The sequence below is a fragment of the Oreochromis aureus genome, linkage group 15 (assembly GCF_013358895.1).
Source record: "Oreochromis aureus strain Israel breed Guangdong linkage group 15, ZZ_aureus, whole genome shotgun sequence".
NCBI classification, from domain to species: Eukaryota; Metazoa; Chordata; class Actinopteri; order Cichliformes; family Cichlidae; genus Oreochromis; species Oreochromis aureus.
In genome coordinates this window covers 39,712,229-39,733,260 of record NC_052956.1, presented here as the reverse complement: position 1 = coordinate 39,733,260, position 21,032 = coordinate 39,712,229, and the positions used below count along the sequence as shown (strand labels likewise).

The 21,032-nt window shown below is 43.1% G+C and overlaps 1 protein-coding gene across 9 annotated transcripts in view; it reads left to right on the top strand.

The window, feature by feature from the left end:
- The window catches only part of szt2 (SZT2 subunit of KICSTOR complex), a 97,659-nt gene that overhangs the window by 4,395 nt on the left and 72,232 nt on the right, over positions 1 to 21,032 (top strand). For 3 of the 9 annotated variants that reach the window (XM_039599362.1, XM_039599365.1, XM_039599358.1), the window contains exons 4-37: positions 556 to 726; positions 971 to 1,093; positions 2,307 to 2,469; positions 3,636 to 3,742; positions 3,913 to 4,123; positions 4,874 to 5,044; positions 5,131 to 5,362; positions 5,470 to 5,599; positions 6,204 to 6,349; positions 6,470 to 6,622; positions 6,710 to 6,827; positions 7,083 to 7,288; positions 7,444 to 7,680; positions 7,960 to 8,038; positions 8,125 to 8,213; positions 8,691 to 8,862; positions 8,980 to 9,097; positions 9,373 to 9,486; positions 9,687 to 9,890; positions 10,077 to 10,174; positions 10,600 to 10,738; positions 10,810 to 11,118; positions 11,201 to 11,408; positions 11,822 to 11,869; positions 14,676 to 14,806; positions 15,030 to 15,294; positions 16,445 to 16,622; positions 16,755 to 16,847; positions 17,071 to 17,146; positions 17,937 to 18,227; positions 18,400 to 18,535; positions 19,776 to 19,956; positions 20,257 to 20,442; positions 20,676 to 20,915. In XM_039599362.1, the coding sequence (XP_039455296.1) occupies positions 556 to 726; positions 971 to 1,093; positions 2,307 to 2,469; positions 3,636 to 3,742; positions 3,913 to 4,123; positions 4,874 to 5,044; positions 5,131 to 5,362; positions 5,470 to 5,599; positions 6,204 to 6,349; positions 6,470 to 6,622; positions 6,710 to 6,827; positions 7,083 to 7,288; positions 7,444 to 7,680; positions 7,960 to 8,038; positions 8,125 to 8,213; positions 8,691 to 8,862; positions 8,980 to 9,097; positions 9,373 to 9,486; positions 9,687 to 9,890; positions 10,077 to 10,174; positions 10,600 to 10,738; positions 10,810 to 11,118; positions 11,201 to 11,408; positions 11,822 to 11,869; positions 14,676 to 14,806; positions 15,030 to 15,294; positions 16,445 to 16,622; positions 16,755 to 16,847; positions 17,071 to 17,146; positions 17,937 to 18,227; positions 18,400 to 18,535; positions 19,776 to 19,956; positions 20,257 to 20,442; positions 20,676 to 20,915 (5,523 nt within the window). The remainder of the gene's footprint in view (positions 1 to 555; positions 727 to 970; positions 1,094 to 2,306; positions 2,470 to 3,635; positions 3,743 to 3,912; positions 4,124 to 4,873; positions 5,045 to 5,130; positions 5,363 to 5,469; positions 5,600 to 6,203; positions 6,350 to 6,469; positions 6,623 to 6,709; positions 6,828 to 7,082; positions 7,289 to 7,443; positions 7,681 to 7,959; positions 8,039 to 8,124; positions 8,214 to 8,690; positions 8,863 to 8,979; positions 9,098 to 9,372; positions 9,487 to 9,686; positions 9,891 to 10,076; positions 10,175 to 10,599; positions 10,739 to 10,809; positions 11,119 to 11,200; positions 11,409 to 11,821; positions 11,870 to 14,675; positions 14,807 to 15,029; positions 15,295 to 16,444; positions 16,623 to 16,754; positions 16,848 to 17,070; positions 17,147 to 17,936; positions 18,228 to 18,399; positions 18,536 to 19,775; positions 19,957 to 20,256; positions 20,443 to 20,675; positions 20,916 to 21,032) is intronic. The other 6 variants (XM_039599366.1, XM_039599360.1, XM_039599361.1 and 3 more) reach the window with 6 other exon arrangements.

Below are 21,032 nucleotides of genomic sequence, written 5' to 3'. Positions count from 1 at the left end.
TGAGTGCCATGTTTCTTGGTTTCACAGTTACATCAGTGTCAGCAGTTTTCTAAAGTAGTGCCAACACAAATGTTCAGCTCGAGTCTTCACAGCAGAATTTCACCTAACAAGTGAGTGACATCACAGTGATGTCACTCACATGTTGCCTTTAAAAAAACAGTTAAGATAAGGCCTTCCTGCAAAGCCTCATCCTGAACTTCAACATCAGCCTGGTCCCTGATGTTAATGTTAAAACTGTTATTCTCAGTCTGTGGTGAAAATCCATCTGGTTCTTCAGTCTGCACAGCAGAGGTTCTGTGGACAGAGCGCGACTGATTGAATCAGCTCCACTAATAATGGACTTTAATTAAAGTTTAGATGTTTTTTTTAAGACAGGAGCATGACATAGACTTACACTCTCACAGTGACTCCATTGATGCATGTAAAGAAAATGTATTCAATTCAATATAAATCCTCTGCCTAAACTGGGGCAGGTCTGAATGTCATAGACATAGTTCACACCTGAGTCCTGCCTCCGGTGTACAATATTCCAGATTATTGTTTTCTGTCCTGCAGGATGACAGCACAGGTGAGATGATCTTTGATGAGGTCTTCCACGCCTTGTCAAGGTGTCTGGCTGGTCTGGTTCAACCATTCAAAGTCCCTGGAACAGATCGATTTTTCAAGCCTAAGATCTTCATCACCATCCTTGCATATTCCTCCATCATTGGCCTCACTTCACATCAGGTAATGAAAGTAATTTTTAACTTAACGCCAAGAAAAGCAGAGTTTCTCTCTTCAGCACGTGTTTATTGCCCAACCCACACTGGTGTGGAGTGCTTCATGCTTACTTTAATCTCTCTCTTTACTATATTTGGCTTTACATTTCAGCCACCAAAGCACATGTTGGGTTAGTTTCTGTGGGAGATGTTAAGCTGCTGTAGATGTTTGTGCAGTTCTCCGACAGTCCTTAATCTTTTATTCCCTGCAGGTTTTGGTCCAAGGATGTCAGCTTGATAAAACAGACCTGGATGAGTTCTTGCATCACATCTACCAGCAGCTCAGAGCGTTGGAGAGTAGCATCGCAGAAGTCCTACATCAGCAGCACGAACAGGCAAGTGCACACCAGCAGAAATGACACTGTGCTAGCAGGAATGCTGTAACTATTAGAGAAACACTGCAAGTGTAAAAACACTCTCACCAGCACCCTGTAAAACTCAGCTGTTACTTACAAGCCAAAAGAAAACAACATTTTCTAAACATAACATCCAAAATGCCCTCCAACTGTATCAGACTGGAATTAGCGTCGCTCTTCAGTTTGACCCCGAACACACTCTCCACGATTGGCTTTCAACCACAAGCACCTGTTGTATCCATGGTTACCAAAAACAGCATGGGTGTGATACTTTAGCCAACTGATCGTGGCTCAAAAAGTTGGGAGTTCGCCTTGTAATCGGAAGGTTCGAGCCCCGGCTTGGACAATCTTGGTCGTTGTGTCCTTGGGCAAGACACTTCACCCGTTGCCTACTGGTGGTGGTCAGAGGGCCCGGTGGCGCCAGTGTTCGGCGGCCTCGCCTCTGTCAGTGCGCCCCAGGGTGGCTATGGCTTCTTGTAGCTTGCCATCACCAGTGTGTGAATGTGTGTGTGACTGGATGTGTAAAGCGCTTTGGGGTCCTTAGGGACTAGTAAAGCGCTATACAAATACAGGCCATTTACCATTTAACTGCAGCAGGTTTGCTACGCCTGCGTGATTCGTGACCCCTGTTTGTAGCAGGTCATTGTTTTTAAGAGAAACATCTGTCCCACTTCTGTCAAAGAACAACTATGTCTGAGTCTTCTTGTGGGTCGACTGATTGTGCAGGTCAGTGAAATGAAGCTATCGCCTCACATCACCGCACACGCCTGACTGGGAGCGAGTAGCTGATATCCTGATATGTTAACAAACACAAAATTCCCTGCTGACATTATTCACTGTTATTTGCTAGAAAACAAACAGAGACAGACTTTGCACTGCATTCAGTGGGTCACTAAGATAAGATGGTTACCGTTTCCTTGTCCACCTACGAAAAGCACATGTTGTAACTGCCCTCAGCAAAGTGAACTAAAAGCTCCTCCACACAATGCATTTTGAACATAAATGTAGCTTTAGGTATATTTGAAAGGTTTAAACGTTTTCTTTACAACAAGTACCTTTAAGCAGAATTTCTGCATCAAAGCATGTCACAGTTTAATGTTGCTTTATAAAGAATGAGTGTGGCATTAAATCCGGCCTTCTATGTTGTACATTAAATGTGTCCTAACACATTTATATTTCCTTTGCTATTTAGTGCGTGGAGCCGTCACAGAGCTCAAGTGACCAGAGCAGCAGCCTGGACGAGCACCCCCACAGGAAGCAAAGTGTTTCCATGGTGTCAGCTGAAATGGGGCTGGTCAGCATGGTACGCCAGGGCATCCTGGCCCTTCAGCTGCTGCCTCCCAACTCCAGTGCAGGTTGGTGAAGTTACACTTCAAGTACCCATGGTGTTATTTAGGGGGTTGTCTTTAGTTAAAATGCCTTATTTAAAAGAAACGTCTCTTCTAAAAACAAATCTGTTTTTGATACAGACGATTTTTCACTGACATTCATAGATCATAAAAACTGTTTCCTCAGAGCCCAAAAGGTTGATTGTGTTCATCTGGATGTTTTCAGTGGGAGAAACGTTTCGTCACTCATCCAAGTGACTTCTTCCATCTCAGCTGACTGCAGGTTTCCAACCTTATAAACAGCATATTTACATGAAAAGGGAAAGACCATCTCTGAATGGAGGAGGGGGCCTAAGGGTACATCTGTCACCATCTTACAATGCTGTGATTGCAGCCATTCCCCAACTCTCTGTGAATGGGACTCATGGCCACTGATCAATGGTCATGAGAATTTGCATAATCATGATGAAGGACTGACCTCCCAGCCCATTGTTCCTTCAGTGGGCTGGTTTCAGTCATTATGCAAATGTACTGTTTATAAGATTGAAACCTGCCGTCAGCTGAGACTGAAGAAGTCACCTGGATGAGTGAAGAAACGCCACGTCCAGATGAACAGAATCAACCTTCTGGGATTTACTTACCTGGATGATTGTTTCCTCAGAAATAACAGTTAACATCTGAAAGCACAGCACTCCATCAGATGTTACTTGGATGTTGTTTTTCTGCTGTATGGATCAACTTATTGATCTGATGTGAACCACTGAAGTCACAGAAATTTGGGACTTTATTTGTCATGGCCTCCTTTATTCTGCAAGCCAGGAAACTGTTGTTTTTTTTATAGAGTTTATGACACTGATAGAGGAAGAGCGCACGCTTTCAGACAGTTTAAATCACTGATGCACTCAGTTTCTCTTCTGTAAAATGACAGGTGTGCTTATGAGAGAAATAAAAATAGAGAGGTTGAAACTCTGCATGCATTTTATTTTTTTTTACACATTAAGTTTAATTAATGAACGAGTAAATGCAGTTACATAAAACGCACATAAGCTTCTTTTAATGAATGGTTTTGTACCACATGGCAGTAATTAATGCGACGATCCTGTAGCGATGGATATAAAGTTGGTGCTTCACAAAGAAGAAAAAGCTTTGACTTGGAACACCGACTCCTTTGTTTACTTGTCTTTCTGTCAAAGGTATCATTATCATCACGGACGGGGTTACGAGTGTTCCTGATGTCGCCATGTGTGAAACCCTGCTGAACCAGCTCAGGAGTGGAACCATCTCCTGCTCCTTTGTACAAGTAAAGACAAGAATCTAACTTTATATTCTGAATATAAAATTACATTTCATTTTTGCGTGCAAGAACTGTTATATAAGGGGTCACAACAAACGTTTCCCACAATGGAAGTGATAATTATTATTTAAAGATATTTAGGGGATTCTCCAGCTGTTCTGTTTTTGCATTTACAGGTTGGCGGGGCGTACTCCTACGACTGCAGCTTTGGCTATATCCCCAACGTCGAGCTGATGAAGTTCATCTCATTAGCCACTTTTGGCTCCTACCTGCCCAGCTGTCCTGAAGTGGACCTAAACAGCGAGGAGATGAATGCCTACCACAAAGCATTTTTAACATACTCCTTCCTCAAGAGCCCCGAGTCCATGAACTCAGAGTATTTCTGTGGTGAGACAGCTATGTGCAAGTCTTATGCTAGTTTTTTTAATCTAAGAGGCAAAGTCACTTATCAGAGTCCAGCTGAATCAGCCTGCTGAGTGTGATGTGAGCAAGGATGCAACTCACACTAGCACTGACAAAGTGCAGAATCTAAATATTTATTCTTTGTTTTGAAACACAAATGCTGTGTTTTTTATTGTTAACGTTTTTTTGAATCCTCAGTCTTAATGAATGAGTGAATAATGAATGAATATTATTCATTAATTCATTAATCTTAATGAATATATGAGCGTTCCTCCATCAGGCCTCACAGCACAGCACTCTGGTTTACATGAAGGCTGAATCCCATCCTTTTTTACATCTTACTGTCAGTTTTTACAAAAAAGCAGCTGCTGAGTTATAATATTCATCTTAATTAATTATACTAAAGTTTATTATCTTAAACTTAAACTAAGTATCATAAACAGAAGATATATTGAATTCTCTTAATTCCATATATTTTTATCAATTATTTACCTGGGATCACTTTAGCTACATTATATGGAAAACCGGTTATATTTCAGGTCATATGAAGAAATATAGAAATATATAGAATTATAAAAGTGTCCGAGAGGTTCAAACACTGCTGCGTTTAATGGCTAGTCCTCTTGCTCTTTATTGTCAGCTTATTAGCATTTGTAGGCCATAATCTCTTTGTTAGTGATGAAGATGATTGTGATGGTTATAATCATCATGAAACTAACTGCTTCTGTTTTGTAGTTTCCCAGCACAAGCTGTTCAATGAGCACCTGGTGTCGGCCAGCGGGAACCCTGCTCTGGTCATGAGGAGGAAGAAGCACACAGAGAAAGAAGTCCATGCTCATCTAATCAGCGTGGTGTCTGTGAGGCTGAGAGAGGGCTACACCATCACAGACATCAGCCTTACTAAAGGTAAACAGCTGTGTCTTCACTAACATCTCAGATTAAGTCAAAACTGTGAATGTTTGTGTTGAGACTGAAGCTGCTGGTGACATTAGGTGGGACTCAGCTGGAGGTGAAGCTCGTGCTCTTATGGAAACACAACATGCACATTGAGTATCTCGCGGCTGCCTCCTGGCCTCTGGACCCCTCCAAGAGAACCACCAGAGTGGAGGTGACGATGGAGGGGAGCTACGACATCTTGCATGACATCAGCTGCACCCAAAGGAAACCCATCACCAGCCAGTACCGCACCTCTGTCATCCGACGCTTCTGGAACACACTGCAGAGGTACGACATGAGGACTGGAATCTGGTTTCCAGTTAGAGATTCTGTGCAATCCCACCATCATATAGACGTACTGATATGAAAATCCATGTGCTGTTTGTCCTTTCCAGCATCAACCAAACTGATCAGATGTTGGTGCACCTGCAGTCATTTAACTCAATGCCTGAGAACTACATGATTCCTGAGAGCACCAAAAATGGAGTTCCCCTGTTCTACATCCCGCCTGGCTCCACCACTCCGGTCAGCCTTCCTGTTGTTATACTTCACCACTATGTTGGGAACTTACTAACTCTAATGATCTGTGTTGGTGCAAGGTTTAAAAACTGAACGTTACAAGGTTTTACATGATGGAAGTTGGTGGAATTTCTCAACTTTGGCTCAGCGTTTATATCAGAAATGCATGTCATTATTTTTAGAACAGGTGGAAACTCTGACTCCAGTCAAACATCAGCTAACTTCCTGTGTGTCTATCACAAAGTGTTGCTTATGCATAGTTGCATTTTTTTTCATGGAAAACTATGATCCCGAATGCTCCTCAATCCCTGCAGATTTATGAAGCATGACACCAAAAATGGACATAAATATTTACAAATTGGTGTGTGTGTGTGTGTGTGTGTGTGTGTGTGTGTGTGTGTGTGTGTGTGTGTGTGTGTGTGTGTGTGTGTGTGTGTGTGTGTGTGTGTGTGTGTGTGTGTGTGTGTGTGTGTGTGTGTGTGTGTGTGTGTGTGTGTGTGTGTGTGTGTGTGTGTGTGTGTGTGTGTGTGTGTGTGTGTGTGTGTGTGTGGACCAGCTCTGTTTCTGTTGTTTGTCACTTAACGCTGTGGTGTCTCTGCTCCTCCTCCAGGTCTTGTCTCTGCAGCACAGTGGATCGAAAGATTCCTCTCAGTCCCAGTTTGCATCATACTGGAAGCCCATCCTCTCCATGGATGCCAACTTCTGGCAGAGATGGCTACACATGCATCGCATTGTCATCATCCTTGAGCATGATATGTAAGAATAATGCAGCTAAAAAAAAATTATTTTATTCTTTTTATCAGCCGTATTTGTTTATGTCTGTTTATTTTGCTTTGCCAGTCTTTCATTGTTACCACAATACTTTGACCTTTGCAGGCCTGTCCCCAAACATCTGCACACAGCTGGAAACAACGGGCGCTACAGCACCATTCAGTGTCGCATCTCCCACTCGGCCCTCACGTCACTGCTGAGGGACTGCAGCAGCTTCGTGCTGGTGGAGGGTTACTCATATGTAAAACTCATATACAGGTGAGACGACAGGTGCCGTTGGCTGATGATGTTTAAGATTTCACACGCTACTTCTGCCTCAACACTCTGTTTTTTCTGATGACTCAGCAGCTCTTCTGATCAGCCTCCCACCTCCTTCTACTTGGTGCGTGTCATCTCAAAGACCCCCTGCATGGTCCTGCGTCTGGGTTTCCCCATCGGTACACCGGCCCATATTAGGAACAAGGTACTCAATCAAAAAAACATGGGGCCAATACAATATCAGTGGTACTGTTATGATCCATATATGTTAGTAGATCACAGTATTATGTTTTTTCGGCAATGTTTTTACAAAATTTGGTTCTCCATTTCTTTTATGGGGAGTTTAGTAAAAACATGAAAGATGTTATCGGACATGCGTATGCTCAGGGAACAAACTGCTTTCAAGCCCCACTTGTAACTCTCTGTGAGACTTGTGTTGTGCTTTGCTTTCTAAAATCAGATTGTGGATGAGCTGCGAGAGCAGATCCTCAAGCTTCGCTTCCCTCATCGTGTTCAGAACAAAGAGGCAACACCCAAAACCAAGAGGAAGGCTGTTGGCCACCCATCTCCCTCCAAGTCTCCCTCCATCCCTGCTCCCAAGCCTGCGCTCTCTGACAGACCCTGTGTGGTGGTGGTCAGTAAGCCTCTGGAAAAGCTGCTTATCAGGTCGGTCCATATCATAGTAGGCCATCAGAAGAAGGTCATGTAATCTAATAATAAATAAATAAATGCATAACCACTTAAAAGTACTGGTTACACAGTTTGCTGTTGCTACCAACAGTACCAAGGCTGAATGCAGACTAACTGCTGATCCTGTGCAGGTATGACAAGCTTCCTCTAGACTTCAGGACTCCCTTCATCTTCAACATGGAGAACTTCCCACTGCCCTCCAACACCACTGCACCCCTCAGTTTGGCAGCGAATCGCACAGCCTCCTCGACGCTGGCCTCTCTGTCACGTTACTTCCTGCACCAGCGTTGGGTGTGGGCCGTGCAGAGCAGCCAGGGACCGGCTGTAGCCATGCAGGCTGTTGCCCATATCCTGTCCATGCTCTCGGAGTAAGTTCAAACTGTCAAATGGGATCTCTTTAAAAATAAGACGCTCACAGCTACAAATATGAATGAGGAAAAACTATACGCATTTGAGCAGCAGTTTTTCACCGTGATTTTGATGGTATCTACTCTGTGGTTATGCAGTTCTCCCATAAATCAAACTGGGACAAATAAAGATGATTTTGATTCTGATCTAAATTCTGGATTCTTTAAGTGCCATGTCTCACTTTACAAATTTCTTCTCTTTGAGATGCAAAACCTTAAAAATTGTCCTGATGTCTGCAGGATTCGCCTGTCAGAAGGCTTCAACTTTGCTGCCAGTGGTGAGGGCATTATAAACATGGTGATCGAGCTGCCAATGAAGGTAAACAACAGCAGGACAAACCGCTCTCCCAAACTGTTTCTCTGTGATCCTGATTTGGTTCAACTGAGTTTTATTTGTGTCTTCAGGGAATGTCAGGAGACGTGGACAGAGAAAGTCACTCTTGTATTGTTCAGTATATCCTATTTCCCCCTCACTCTACCTCAACTAAGGACAGGTAAGCCTGGCAGTAACCGTAGTTTAGAACAGGATACACTGTTAGGATGGGAGTTTTTATTAAAAGCAACAGGAATGTATTGGCACTTGGTTTGAGTTCGGCGTGATCAAATCTCTTAAAGTGATCTCTTGGGAAAAGTCTACGTTTAGTTCACCTGTTTATTAAACACAAATAAGCAACAGAAATCAGGAACAGTGGAATTCATGTAAACCGCTAGTCAGCATGTCGTATCGATAGCTCTCTGATGAGGAAGAAACTTTGTGACTGAGGTGTTTGTATTTTGCGAGCGGTGTGTTGTTGTCTGGCTTATTAACAGCATTTAATCTGAGATACACTGATACTGTGTCGATGTTTGCAAAGTAAACTGTTAATCCAACACGAAACCCTTTAACACCTTTCTAAGTTAAAAATGTTTGTACAGGTTCAGTTCACCTGGAACTGTTCAGTTTTCATCATTTTGTTTTGTCTTTCGTGGAGTTCTAGCTTTTCCACCGACGATGACAATGACACCGAGGTGGAGGCGGTCGACCTGGACACAGAGCTGAACCTCGTGACCGAATGCTGGGTGGAACCGCAGTGCGGCACGGTGAACTGCGCGGATCAGCACCGCTACTTTCAGAGCCTTAAGTACCAGGAGATCCCTCAAGCAGTACGAAAAGCTGGCTTATACAAGCTGCTCCTCAAACTAGAGCTCAGTTTGTGTCCGTATGTAGCGTTTCTCATTAAAAGCAACAGGGTTGGTTTACGTGTCCCTGTTGTGTTGCAGATCTTCCCGAGGGACTTGGCCTGCATGTCCACCATGATGACCTTTGAATATCTGAGCCAGCTGTGTCAGAATAAGGATCAGGTCTGCTCACTGCCAGCTGGACTCAAGGATACACAAGGTAACAAACTTGGCTTTTAATCAGCGTTAGCAAAATATATCGACACATCCCAAAAATGACTGCAAGAATCGTGCTGCTGTTGTGTTGCAGTTTTAAATGCTGAGTTGTTACCACTCAGTCTGCCATTGTTGGATGTTTATTGAGCTAATTTTAGTCAAACATTAAACTAAAGCTGAATACACTAAAAGCCTTGATGGCTCAGCAGATGAAATTCTCCGGTTTTTGCTTGTTTGAAAATGTGATGATGGATGATTTTCCATTATGTGTGTATGCAGGAGAACATCTGGTCTCTGAGGAGAGCATCCACATGGTTCCTTTCCAGTTTGACCTCATTAAGCTGCTCCCAAAATGCCAGCAGGTTGAACTCTTTTTCGTCACATTCAGCACAGGTATGTACAGCACATTTTACTTCAACCTGCGGAATACAAAGTAGCATACTGTATATGAGGGCTCGGTGATTTTCATGCATCTCACGTCCATCTGTGTCCTACAACATGCATCTATACTCTTTAAAATTATAATGAAATAAAAAAACATAAGGATTGACCTGGGAATATTCTGATGTGCACGTTTCCTTGTTTGTGCTCAGCGATGGGGAATGAGGAGCAGATGAACAGCTCCCCCTGCCTGCCCAATGAGCTCCTGCTCAGCCTCTTCCACACCAGCCTGGAGAACGAGCTGAGTGACAGAGAGATCCCGTTAGCTGACGGGGACCACGTCGCCTTCATGCATCACATCTTGGAGCGGGAACGAGACGGCCACGTCGCTCCTTTCTCCCTGCCGGTTATTAAAGGTCTGTACAAGTCTGTCTGTGTGCAAGTGGAGGTGAATCTAGCCAGGGTGAGTTTGTGGAAGCTTTATTTCCAGAGTGTCCCCTGGAAGTAGATGATCCCATTATAATTGGAAAAATAATGATAGGAGAATAACAAAGTATGAGTTTTTGTGCTCTCCGTTTTATCAGTGTCTCTGTTTTTTTTAGAGGAGTGCGTCAAGCCTCCAGAGAAACAGGACACGATGACATCGTTCTACACCGCCGGCAGCAGCAAAGAGGTGATGGGGTCATCCAGCACCTTACAGGTAATCTCCAACATTTGCACAAAACAAAACCTGAAACACATTTATGTGTCACTCTTAAGTGTGTTAGCTGTCCTATTTATGTTGACTCATTTATCATTATTGTTTCTTGTTTTCATGGTAAAGAAATAAAACTACAGCTATGATGATCTGTTTGAAAATGTTTTACTCTTTAGAGCCGTTGATGCCTTTAGGCTCGATTACCACATATACTGATACTCTTTGTGTAATTCTGCTGTTTCTGAAGATTAAAGTACTAAAGTAAAACATGGGATAGATTTAGTCCTTTTGAGCTGTCTGACTGTTTCAGCTAATGAGGCCATAACTACAATTAAAGTACTTCTACACTGGAAATCTGCAGTGGGAGCTGTTTCAGGTCCTTCATTGTTCTTTGCTGTATTTGTGACAATGTCGTTTATGTTTGGCAGAGTTTCAGTAATGCAGACCTTGTGGATGAAGAGCCCTTGTTGTTGGAGAGCAGCTGCTCTGCACCACAGTGGAGATGTTATGCCAAATGCATAAGCTCCCAGCATCTAATCCTCACGTTCCTTCCTGCTACCTTCACAGGTACGTCTGCAGTTTGTTGGCTCTGGTTCTGGTGGTTCTTGCACGCTCTCATGATGTTTGTTGTGTTGCAGATGTTCTGATGTTGATGGCTTCAGGAGAGAATGAGCCTCGGAGTAATGTGAGCACACAGGAGGACGACACTTTGACTCCCAGCAACAAATCTCAGGCTGACTCCTTGTCTGGATCCACCGGTGGCCTTGAGGGGTCCGAGTCTGGACTCAGCCTGCGCTCTAATCGGCGACCGAGCTCCAGCACTGCCAGGTCCCCTGTGCTCTCATCTCCATCTGAAGGCCAGACTGGAGCTTCTGACTCCCAGACCCTGGAGCAGAACAGCTGGGACAGCAGAGGGTCAGAGATGGAGAGTTGGATGCCAGGCTCAGGTGAGCCTAAAACCACACGTCTGCAGGATTTTAATTGTTCAAACATTTTGCACAAAGATTTTCTCTTTTCTGATGTTTCCAGATGTTGGAGAAAGAGAGGGAGTCCACTTCTCTGAGCCACAGAAGTCAGACTTCCATATCAGCCTCAGCAGACAGCTTTCCCAGCAGAGCACTGGTGACAGCAGCCAGCTAAAGTGTCCAGTTTACGTGTACAACTGTTCACTGGAGAATCTGAAAGAGCAGCTGGTTCACCCAAACTCCAGCCGCCAACCCAGGGACGTCTTCTTCAGGTACTGAGCTCCTTTCTTAGGAGATGGATAAAAAAAAAAAACAGGCAAGCATTGTAATATTGAAAGACAAGGAGGTTTTTTCAGTTGTGTTTTCAGTTACAATTTAATATAAAATGATAAGAAGATCATATAGAATTATTTAATCATTGTATTTATTTGGGTCTTTTTGTAACTTTGGCTAACGTTCCCCTTTAATAATAATGACATTATTATCACCCTGAACACAAAAACAGTCACCAAATACTGAATATGTATCCTCTAACCCAGTCTTAGAAGAAATACTAGACAAAGAGCCGCGTTGTAATTAGGCTTTGTCATCATTGTGTGACACACTGTGAGCCTTGGATTGTCCTGAAAGTTGCAGTGGAGATGTTAACATGTGTGTCTCTGGTTGTCTTCACGGGTGAGAATAGAGCTCAAGATGCAGAGTCCTGGGAGATGTATCAGCAGATGAAGTTCAGGTAGCACACTGTCTGTCTGTCTGCTCTCCTTCTCTGTCTGCTGAGGGGCTGCTCAGCTTTCACTGGACACTTCTGACAACTTAGCTTGTCTTCTGTAGAGCGGGACAGTGTGGCTTTTCTAAAGCTGTAGGCTCGTAAAAGCATCTTCCCTCCCCGGGCCTGTCTGTGCTTCCTCCTGTTGCTGCATACAACAGAGAAATGGTAAATGGTAAATGGCCTGTATTTATATAGCGCTTTAACAGTCCCTAAGGACCCCAAAGCGCTTTACATATCCAGTCATCCACCCATTCACACACACATTCACACACTGGTGATGGCAAGCTACATTGTAGCCACAGCCACCCTGGGGCACACTGACACAGACACTGATCAAAGGGTCACATTTCTTCTTCTGTCACTGTCATGTGCTTATTTGGAGCTCTGAGTTCAAATGTTTGGATGTAACTTCCAGGTCTGAAGCCATTGTGGAAGTCTCTTAAAACTGTGGCTTTGCCTTCATGCCTGCTATCGTATCCTGCTGAATAAGACATAAAAAGGGCCAGTCACACTTACTTTTCCAAGCCACTTCCTGTGGGATAGGACAAGGAATACAGGTTTAAGACACTTCCAGTTTTGGACTGATTTTTAAACCTGGGATCTACATCCATGTTTTATATACAAGCTTTTTATCCAAGAACATGAAATGTGAAAGACTCAGTGGGATGCAGGACTTCCTGTATTTGTATGCATTAACACTGATACAGAGTCTGCAGTTTTGTCTGCTGTTCGTCTCAGCGCTTCAGCTTTTTAATTTGTTTTATTTGGACAACCAGCCTCACTGGTGATGAACCAAAGATTACATATGAACTATAGTTTTAATTCAAAGAGATGATGTAGACAGATCAAACTTTCTGTTTAAATTATTTGTGCCGGTGTGACTGAGTACTGCAATAGTTCAGTTTTTCTGGGTGAAACACACTCACTGCATGCTTGAAGCTGACCAAAACTGTTTAAAATAGCTTGGCAGTATTTATTGGTACACCTCAGAATCGCTGATAACATTGTGATTGTAGTGATATTTCCAGCCAGACTCAGCACAGCACCACATACAGTTTACACAGACGATTTTATTTCTTATATGAATGTTATTTAACTGTCATAAACAGGATGTGACACGTGATAATAACAACAACTGTACTGCATTAAAACATTCACAGCAGGTGTGATATCCGGTCTTTAAGTGATGAGTATGAACAAACTACTCCATGTTTAATAAGGCTGTTGTGTTTTTAACTTGTTTTAATGTTTTGTATCTTGTTCTGTTTAATCTCAACAAGCCCCTAAAACAGTCAGTGATCACTGTCGGCCTCTCTGGGTTTTTATTGCCACTGTTCATTTTAAAGCTCAGTGTTTAAACCCTTACGCTGTAACTACAGCCCAGCCCATGCAGCAGTATATTAATGACTAACCTGGTATTGTGGATGGATTATCTCAGTTGTTCTCCTGACTGAAGTTTGGTCCGTTTACAGCATCCTGCCATGCGATTGCATTTGTCCCTAACCATCGGGAACCCTCACGTTAACTTTTATCGAGTGGAAAAGAGTTAGCGTTCATCCTCCAGCTTCACTGTGTTTATGCTATGCTAACATAGCTGTGTAGCTAGCAATCACGTAGCACATCATTATATAGCAGCTAGCCCAACTTCAGTAACCCTACAAACGTCACTGCTGTTTAGTTTTCTGTCTTCATTTATGTTGGAAGTGATAGCAGAGCTGTACGTTTGAATGATTCAGACTTCCCTCAATCAGAACATGCTATATTATTTAATCTGGAGACTTCCCGCGTACCACTAGATGGAGCCCAAGTACCACCAGTGGTACGTGTACCACAGTTTGTGAACCCCTGATGCAGAGGGAATGCAGACACAGAGCATCTTGTTGACTCGTGATGATTAAACTGACACCAGGGGGCCATGACATACATGTAAACATGTAAAGTTATGCTGATGTTAATAAACAGAAACATACTGGAGTCTGGAGTTTATCCTAATACTTAGAATGGGTTAAATGGGAAACGATAAAAGACTTCCTGTGCTTAACTAAAATCTGATGTGTGGAGGAGACCTCTGGGTGTCACGGCTCAATGTTCAACACTGAATTCAGTAAGACTGTTGTTTAGATTTTTGTGTCCTAATTTAAGTTTAAAGTACAAACCTATAAACACACACAAATAATTTACATACACTTACATACGCCATACATATACACTTAAGTTAAAAATACAAATATTGTTAAATGATCAGACTCGCCTTTGTCCTGATAAATCATGTTTGCTCCTCCCCTAATTCAGCGCTTCAGATGCTTGCTGTGGAGCTTCAGCTGTCCCTCACAGGCTTGTTGGCTCCTTCGATGATGCTTAAGCCCCAGTCCCAGTCACACAGGCATAGAGACGAGTCAACAACCACTGGTTAACATGGAAACATTCAAATTTAGATGATTTGCTTCAGGAAATACACGTCAGTCGTTTAGCAGTTGCTGGAGGTCAGAAGGATTTTGGCTTGTGAGGGTTTCATCGACTGGTCTCTCGGCCTTTGTGACTGGGCCTGTACTGTAGTGTACATATGGGTTCATGCTTAAATGTAAGTGCTTATGCAAAACTAGGTGGAATGGAATTGTCTGTATTTGAACCAGCTCTGTTGTTTACATGTGTGAAATTAAGGTTTTGTGTACTACCATAATCTATCCTTGTGGGTTCAACTGATCCTTCATCATTGTGTCAGACCAGGTTTACTTCTTCTCAGTGTCTTTGCTGCGCTGTTGTTCCTCAGCAGGTCTCTATCTCAGGATCGCAGCAGTCCGTCTCCTTGGACCGACCTCCTGTCTCAGCCTCACAAACACAAGGAGCTGGCCAACTACTGCAGCATGCTGCAGGAGCATTACTACCAGAGCTACGTCAAAGGTGATCTGCGTCCGCCAACACAGATGCTTAATTGAGTAGTCAAAAAACAAAAAGAAAAATCCTTACCCCATCAAAACACACACACACACACAAAAATGAGAAAGGATCTATCTATCTAACAAAAAGTGCTTCCGCACTAATACGTCGTGTCACAGGTGTTCACAGTGACTGTGACTGAAACTCGTCTGAGCATTGTTTGGTCACGGTTCCGTGTTCTTGTCAGGGGTATACCGCAGCCTGCAGCAGTCCTACAACATCAGCTCCCAGGACATCCTGATGGCGATGGACTACTGTGAAGAATCGCTGCAGGAGATCGACATCACCTCCTTCCTGCAGACGCTATGTGGACACATCAGGGTCTTCAGGGAACACGGCAAGACTCCAGGATGGGGAGGAGGGCCTCTGAAACCTTCAAGGAGCCCTGCCACGTTCATCATTGGTGAAGCTGAGGGGCAGCAACTCGATGATAAAGTGGCCTCTTCATGCAGGTGAAGCCAATCATCAGAATCAGATTAAATGCCAGTTTTTGAGAAATAAGTTGTTTCTATTTAACATAATCGGCATTTAAAAGTTATAGCTTATCACCTTCTTATACTTTGGTTTACATAAAACATCTCAGTATAGGGAGTAACCCACGTTTCTGTCCATCTATCTGGGGCTAATGGCATGTATGCAATCAATCTGGATATAAAGTCTAGTTATTAGTAATGATTTAAACTGTCCACCAGATGGTGCTGTTTGAGTTGGTGAATTCACATCCACAGAGGCCTACGTCAGGTTTTTCTTCACATGTGCTGATGTTGGTGTGACTTAAACATACTTTGATTTGTTTATTTTAAAAAACTTTATTTATTCTGCACTTTTCTTTAAAAAAAGAGGCTTTAACTCAGAATTCAATTTTTTTTCACACTTCTAAGCACCCGTCTTCTCACTGTGCTTTACATTGCAAGGGAAAGACTTGGTAAACTACAGTAAAAACTATAAAATTAGAGAGAAGACCTCAACAACCAGACCAGCCCCTATAAGCAAGCACTTGGCGAACGTGGGGAGGAAGAACTCCCGTTTAACAGGATGAGATCTCTGACAGAACCAGACTCTGAGCCTTTTGCCACCATGTGACTGAAGTGTGAGAACGAAAACAGCAAACGGCACAAAACATAAACTTTGGTGCAACTAAGCAAAATTTTAGTGTTATTTAATGTAGCTTTATGAAAATGTTTGTAATGTCAAAAGTATAGATGGTGTCTGTTTCCTAAATGCAGTCTGCCACAGGTGAGCCTGTGCTGGCAGAGTGAGGTGCTCTGTTGGAATAATGTGGTGCTCTGAGACCTCTGTGATATCAGAGCTGTTTGAGAAGTGAGCTCTGATGTTGGCAAGAAGTGATAAATGCATGTTTCACTTTATGTAAAGCAGTCACAGATACCAGTCATCATTCAAAGCAACAAACCACCACACAGTGTTGCTAATTGTCCTTTGATGAATCAAATCTGGTAACATGTTCCAGTTCATAAGTTTACTGTCAGTGTGCTGGCTTTTTTCCTTCCATAGCACTTTTATAATGACTGTTTTAAGGTCAATCTGCAATAAGATTCATGTTAACTGACACAGTTATTAATTGTGTGATATTTCTGGCTACAGTACTGAAGTGGAGGACACCAGTGAGGCTGAATCCAGAGGAATTCCTGATTCCTCTGCTCCTACATCTCCACCGATCAAGGAAGAGTCCAAGAAAGGAAAGATACCAGAATTCCCTCTGACGCTGCTTCAGACACAACCCACCTGTGAAGTGTATCCAGATCTGCACAAAATAATACAGGTAGTGTCTGAAGGGTAATCCCATACTCTTCAGTGTGTTCCCTTAAAGCTGATTTTTGTTTGTGAATTCTTGTACCAGAAAGCTAACAGCTTTAAATGAGTATCATTTCAATTTTAAACTATTTTTTGTCAGGATAAATTCATGGAGATCCTTTCTCAGTATTTCAAAAGTGTTCCCTCCAATAAACACTACTTCTTCTACTCTCCACCTTCATCCAAGAAAGAGGTGAGTTTGCTATAAGTTTGCTACATTATCATGCGTCACATAGCATGTTAGATGTTATAAAGAGGGATGAATATCATTTATTTTTAAGGATTTGGACAAATCGGATGTTGGGGAAAAAAATAAAAAACGGTTTATTTTTCTTTGAAAATGTGGAGAAGCAACCCAAAGAGAGAGATGAGTGATATCTGAGCATGAACCTTGCTGCTGTGATTTTCCTTCACAGGAGTCGGAGGACGGCGAGATGAAAAGACGGCTGAGTGAAGAGCTGCTGTCAGAAGCTGAGCCCGCCACTGAAGACGGTAAAGGCCATTCTGAAAAGTTTTCCTTTAGTTTAGGTTTGTTGTTAGTCTCCTGTCAGCACTGTGGTCACACACATACAGCAGTAACAAATATTTCATGTTTCAGAGTGTACGTCATTAAGCATAAGTTGTAATATTGCTTATCTTCAGTGTCTGGGAGAAAGGTGTAGGAGAAGTTTGCCTCTTTAACTCAAAGCAGGGTGAAGATGAGGAAGACTCTCAGGCCGAGCCTAGTCTAACTGATCATTTTAGTACGGCTCATTTCAAGTTTGATTTCCAGGAGTTTTGTTTTAGTGGTTTATCAGTTGGTTTTTAATCAGCCTTATACGTCGTTATTTCAGCGACTTCTGTGTCATGTTTTAGAAGCACGAGACGCATCACCTCTTTTTCAGGTGTGAGATACTCGTGTATGTATTCATATACTATTATATCCCTTTATTGTTAGACACGGACACAAATACATATGTAAGTTATTATAACTCAGTGAGTAACCTTCAGGAATTCCAGACATTCATGTGGAGTCCTTGATTTCCTGGAACCCCCAATGCAGTCCATGCAGTGCACAGCAGGAGAAGATTCAGCTTAGTTGATGTGAGCGTGTGGTCTGTGGAGAATGCGTAACAGGCAGGATACACGTGGTCCCTGTGGGTCATTAAAAAGTCTGATAAGTCTGAAAGTAAAATAAAACCTTTCCTAAAACCTGATTTAACCAAAGAAGTGAAACAAAAAGATTTTGCAGAGATTTTATGATTCTTAGGACTACTTTAAAGTTCTCTTGCTACACTTGCAGAAAACGTGCCGGCCTCCTGCATAATGACGGAGAGTGACACAGATCTGGTGGTGGAGTATGAGGAGCACCCAGGCAACAGCTCCCATGGAGAGGGTGAGGACCAGTCCCTGTCTGACTCCAACACTGTGAACCAGGACCAGGACTCATTCAGCATCCTGGAGGGAGAGTCCCTGCTGGAGAATGAGGCCCCACAGCTGGACATGCCACCACTGTTTGTTCATATTACCTGCTCTGTCAACATGAAGAGCTGCCATGGCTCCATGCCCATACAGACACTGCCCACGTGCCTGGGTGAGTACAGCTGACTGGTTTCCACCTAAGTGGCTTCTTTCTGTGCAAGGAAGCAAATCTAAAGCCGTGTTACTGTTTTCCTTCTATAAATCACCACTTTGGACACTTTAAAGCGTTGCTTCTTCACACTGCTGATTTTGTTCTCGAGCTTATTTCATACTTGTGTTTGCAGGTGAGGTCATTTCCTGCCTGGAGAATGCTGAGGCGGTGCAGTCTGTAGATCTGAACGAACTCTCAGTCACGCTGGATATTTTTGTTCTGACGCTGCCTCTGGAGATCGAAGCCATGGCCGACTTCCATCATAACAGGTCGTGTGCAAAGTCAGATTTTCCAAGCTTTTTAAATCTCAATTTTAAATTTCCTGATCGGATTGCAGTAAAGATCCTTTGTTGTAAAGTTCTGTGTACGAGGATCGTTGGTAGGATTTTAAAGTGATAACATAGAGCAGAAATAAACAAAGAAACCGGTGACACTGCTTATTCTGCAGTGAATTTCTGAAATGGCCTTTAAAGAGTTATTGATGCCTCTTTGGGCAGGATTTTACTCACTTCCCTGGATTTGACCACATCTTTCTGCACCCTGCACTGCTCTCTGAATTAAAGTGGCTCCAGCAGAGATGAACCAGGAACACCTTTGAAAGAGAAACATGACAAACTGGACCACAGTTTGTCATGTTTATGTTACCAGTCCTAATGCTCATTAGCTCTGCAACAAGACTGGTGACCTGTCCAAGGTGTACACCATCTCTCAACCTGTGACAGCTGGAATAGTCTGCAGCCAGATGAAGAGATGAATAAATGTCACACAGATGAAACTAAGTGAAAGTATTTTAGCAAGTCACAAGCTTTGAAAGTAAAAAAACAGCTCTGTGAGATAGAGGTGGAGCTTCATTTTAAGACACACCCCACTCAGGATCCTGGAGCTCTATCTGCCTGTATATAATCTCCCATAATGCACATCTAAGAAAACACTGCAGCATGAGTCTGGATCTCACTGAACAATTATGGAAAAGGCTGAACTGTCAGTTGGAAGATGGACTCCAACAAATAGAAAAGCAAACCAACAGTTTTGGCTGCGTCTGTATTTCACTGAAGACTACACCAGCAGATGTGAAATATCACTCGATTTATTTTACTATAATTAAACAGGTGCGGTTTCCTTTCTTCTCCCGTTTTATTTAATATTTCATTTTTTTTCCTGATTATTTTCACAACTGTTACTCTGAATTAATTATTTTATCCACAGAAAATATCTTATTTTAGTCATTTTTCATTGAAAGGCTGCTAATCTTCTACCAAGTGATTATTGTTTCCATCATGGTATAAACTAAAAACCAATCTGACAAAAATAATAAAGTGTAATTTTTGTGTTCATGTTTAGCAGTTATTGCTTATTTTAGGTTAAAGTGACGGGATTGGAAGTGATGATTAGTAGCAGCACCAGAGTGAAGCTGTTGGCAGGAGACCCATACAACATGCAAGCACTGCGTCTTTGAGTTAGTCTGAGTGTGGATGCCATGATGTTCACGTCACATCTCTCTGTGTGTAGGTACACCTCAGAGAGCAGTGTGAATCGTTCACCAGGGCAGCCCTCCTCCTATCGCTCTGATGAGGAGCTGATGGCCGTGCTGGACAGTCTGAGGGGAGGAAGTGTCAACGGCATCTCTGGTGACCCCTTATCCAAACTCCCACTTCCCCACAAGTTGGCAATCCTGGCCACAATGGACGAGGTGAGTCCTCACACACGTTACAGGTGGGCAGCTTTTCCACATTACTGAAACGTGCAGCGTTTCTCAAGCCGGGCTGTCCAGTCACAAGAGCACTTTCTAATAATCTTTTTGTCTTCTCTGAAAAATTCACTGAACAGATATCTGTGCTTTCTGCTGTTACTGTACACACACACACACACACACACACACACACACACACACACACACACACACACACACACACACACACACACACACACACACACACACACACACAGTAGCAGTGCTGCTCTTATCTTGGTTTCTCTCCGTGTGATTCAGATCCGCTGGCTGCTGGAGGACGAGATCGTCTCTGCTCTGCGTCACTCTCGGGTCATCGGCCCGGCCACGCTGCAGAAAGTGGCGGAGCACGTTTTACGCTCCAGCGGTCGACCGCACTGTCACTGCGAGGAAGTCCCGCTTCAGTTTGTCTTTGGGCCTGAACTGTCCCTGGAAAAATTCAAAGAGGCAAGAAGAACAAAACACATTTGACAAAAATGTTTCTCAAGGAATTTTCTACAGCCCAAAAACATGTCTGCAAATATTTGAATGAGAACATAATAGGAGCTAATTAATGAATCTTTAATTTTGTTCTTGCATATGTGCATATAGGCTGATTCACAGCCATGCACAGAGTTATGTTATCTCTGTATAAATGCACGTACGAATATAAAACAGGAAAACGTTTGTTTATCTTGCAGGAGTTTCGTAGGATGTCTTTCTCTGGCTATGTGTTAAATGGAGAACAGGCCGGCTTCTACTATATGTCCCTGAGCAGACTGCACCCACAGAGGATCCGAGAGACCAAGAGGCTGTCTGAGAGCACTGCATCCCCCCCACTGCACCCTGCCGCCACCACCACCACCATATCCTGCAGTGCTGCAGCTCAGGTGGAGACCACGACACTCGAGAGTGAAGCAGAAGCTCAGGCCGACAGTGAGGTTAGATACATCAATCACTGTGATGTGCAGAGGAGGGAAAATACATGATATCAGCCTTTATCTGTCCAGCTGTGGATTCAGTTTGTTTTTATAAGCTGTCTGACATCAGCATATATC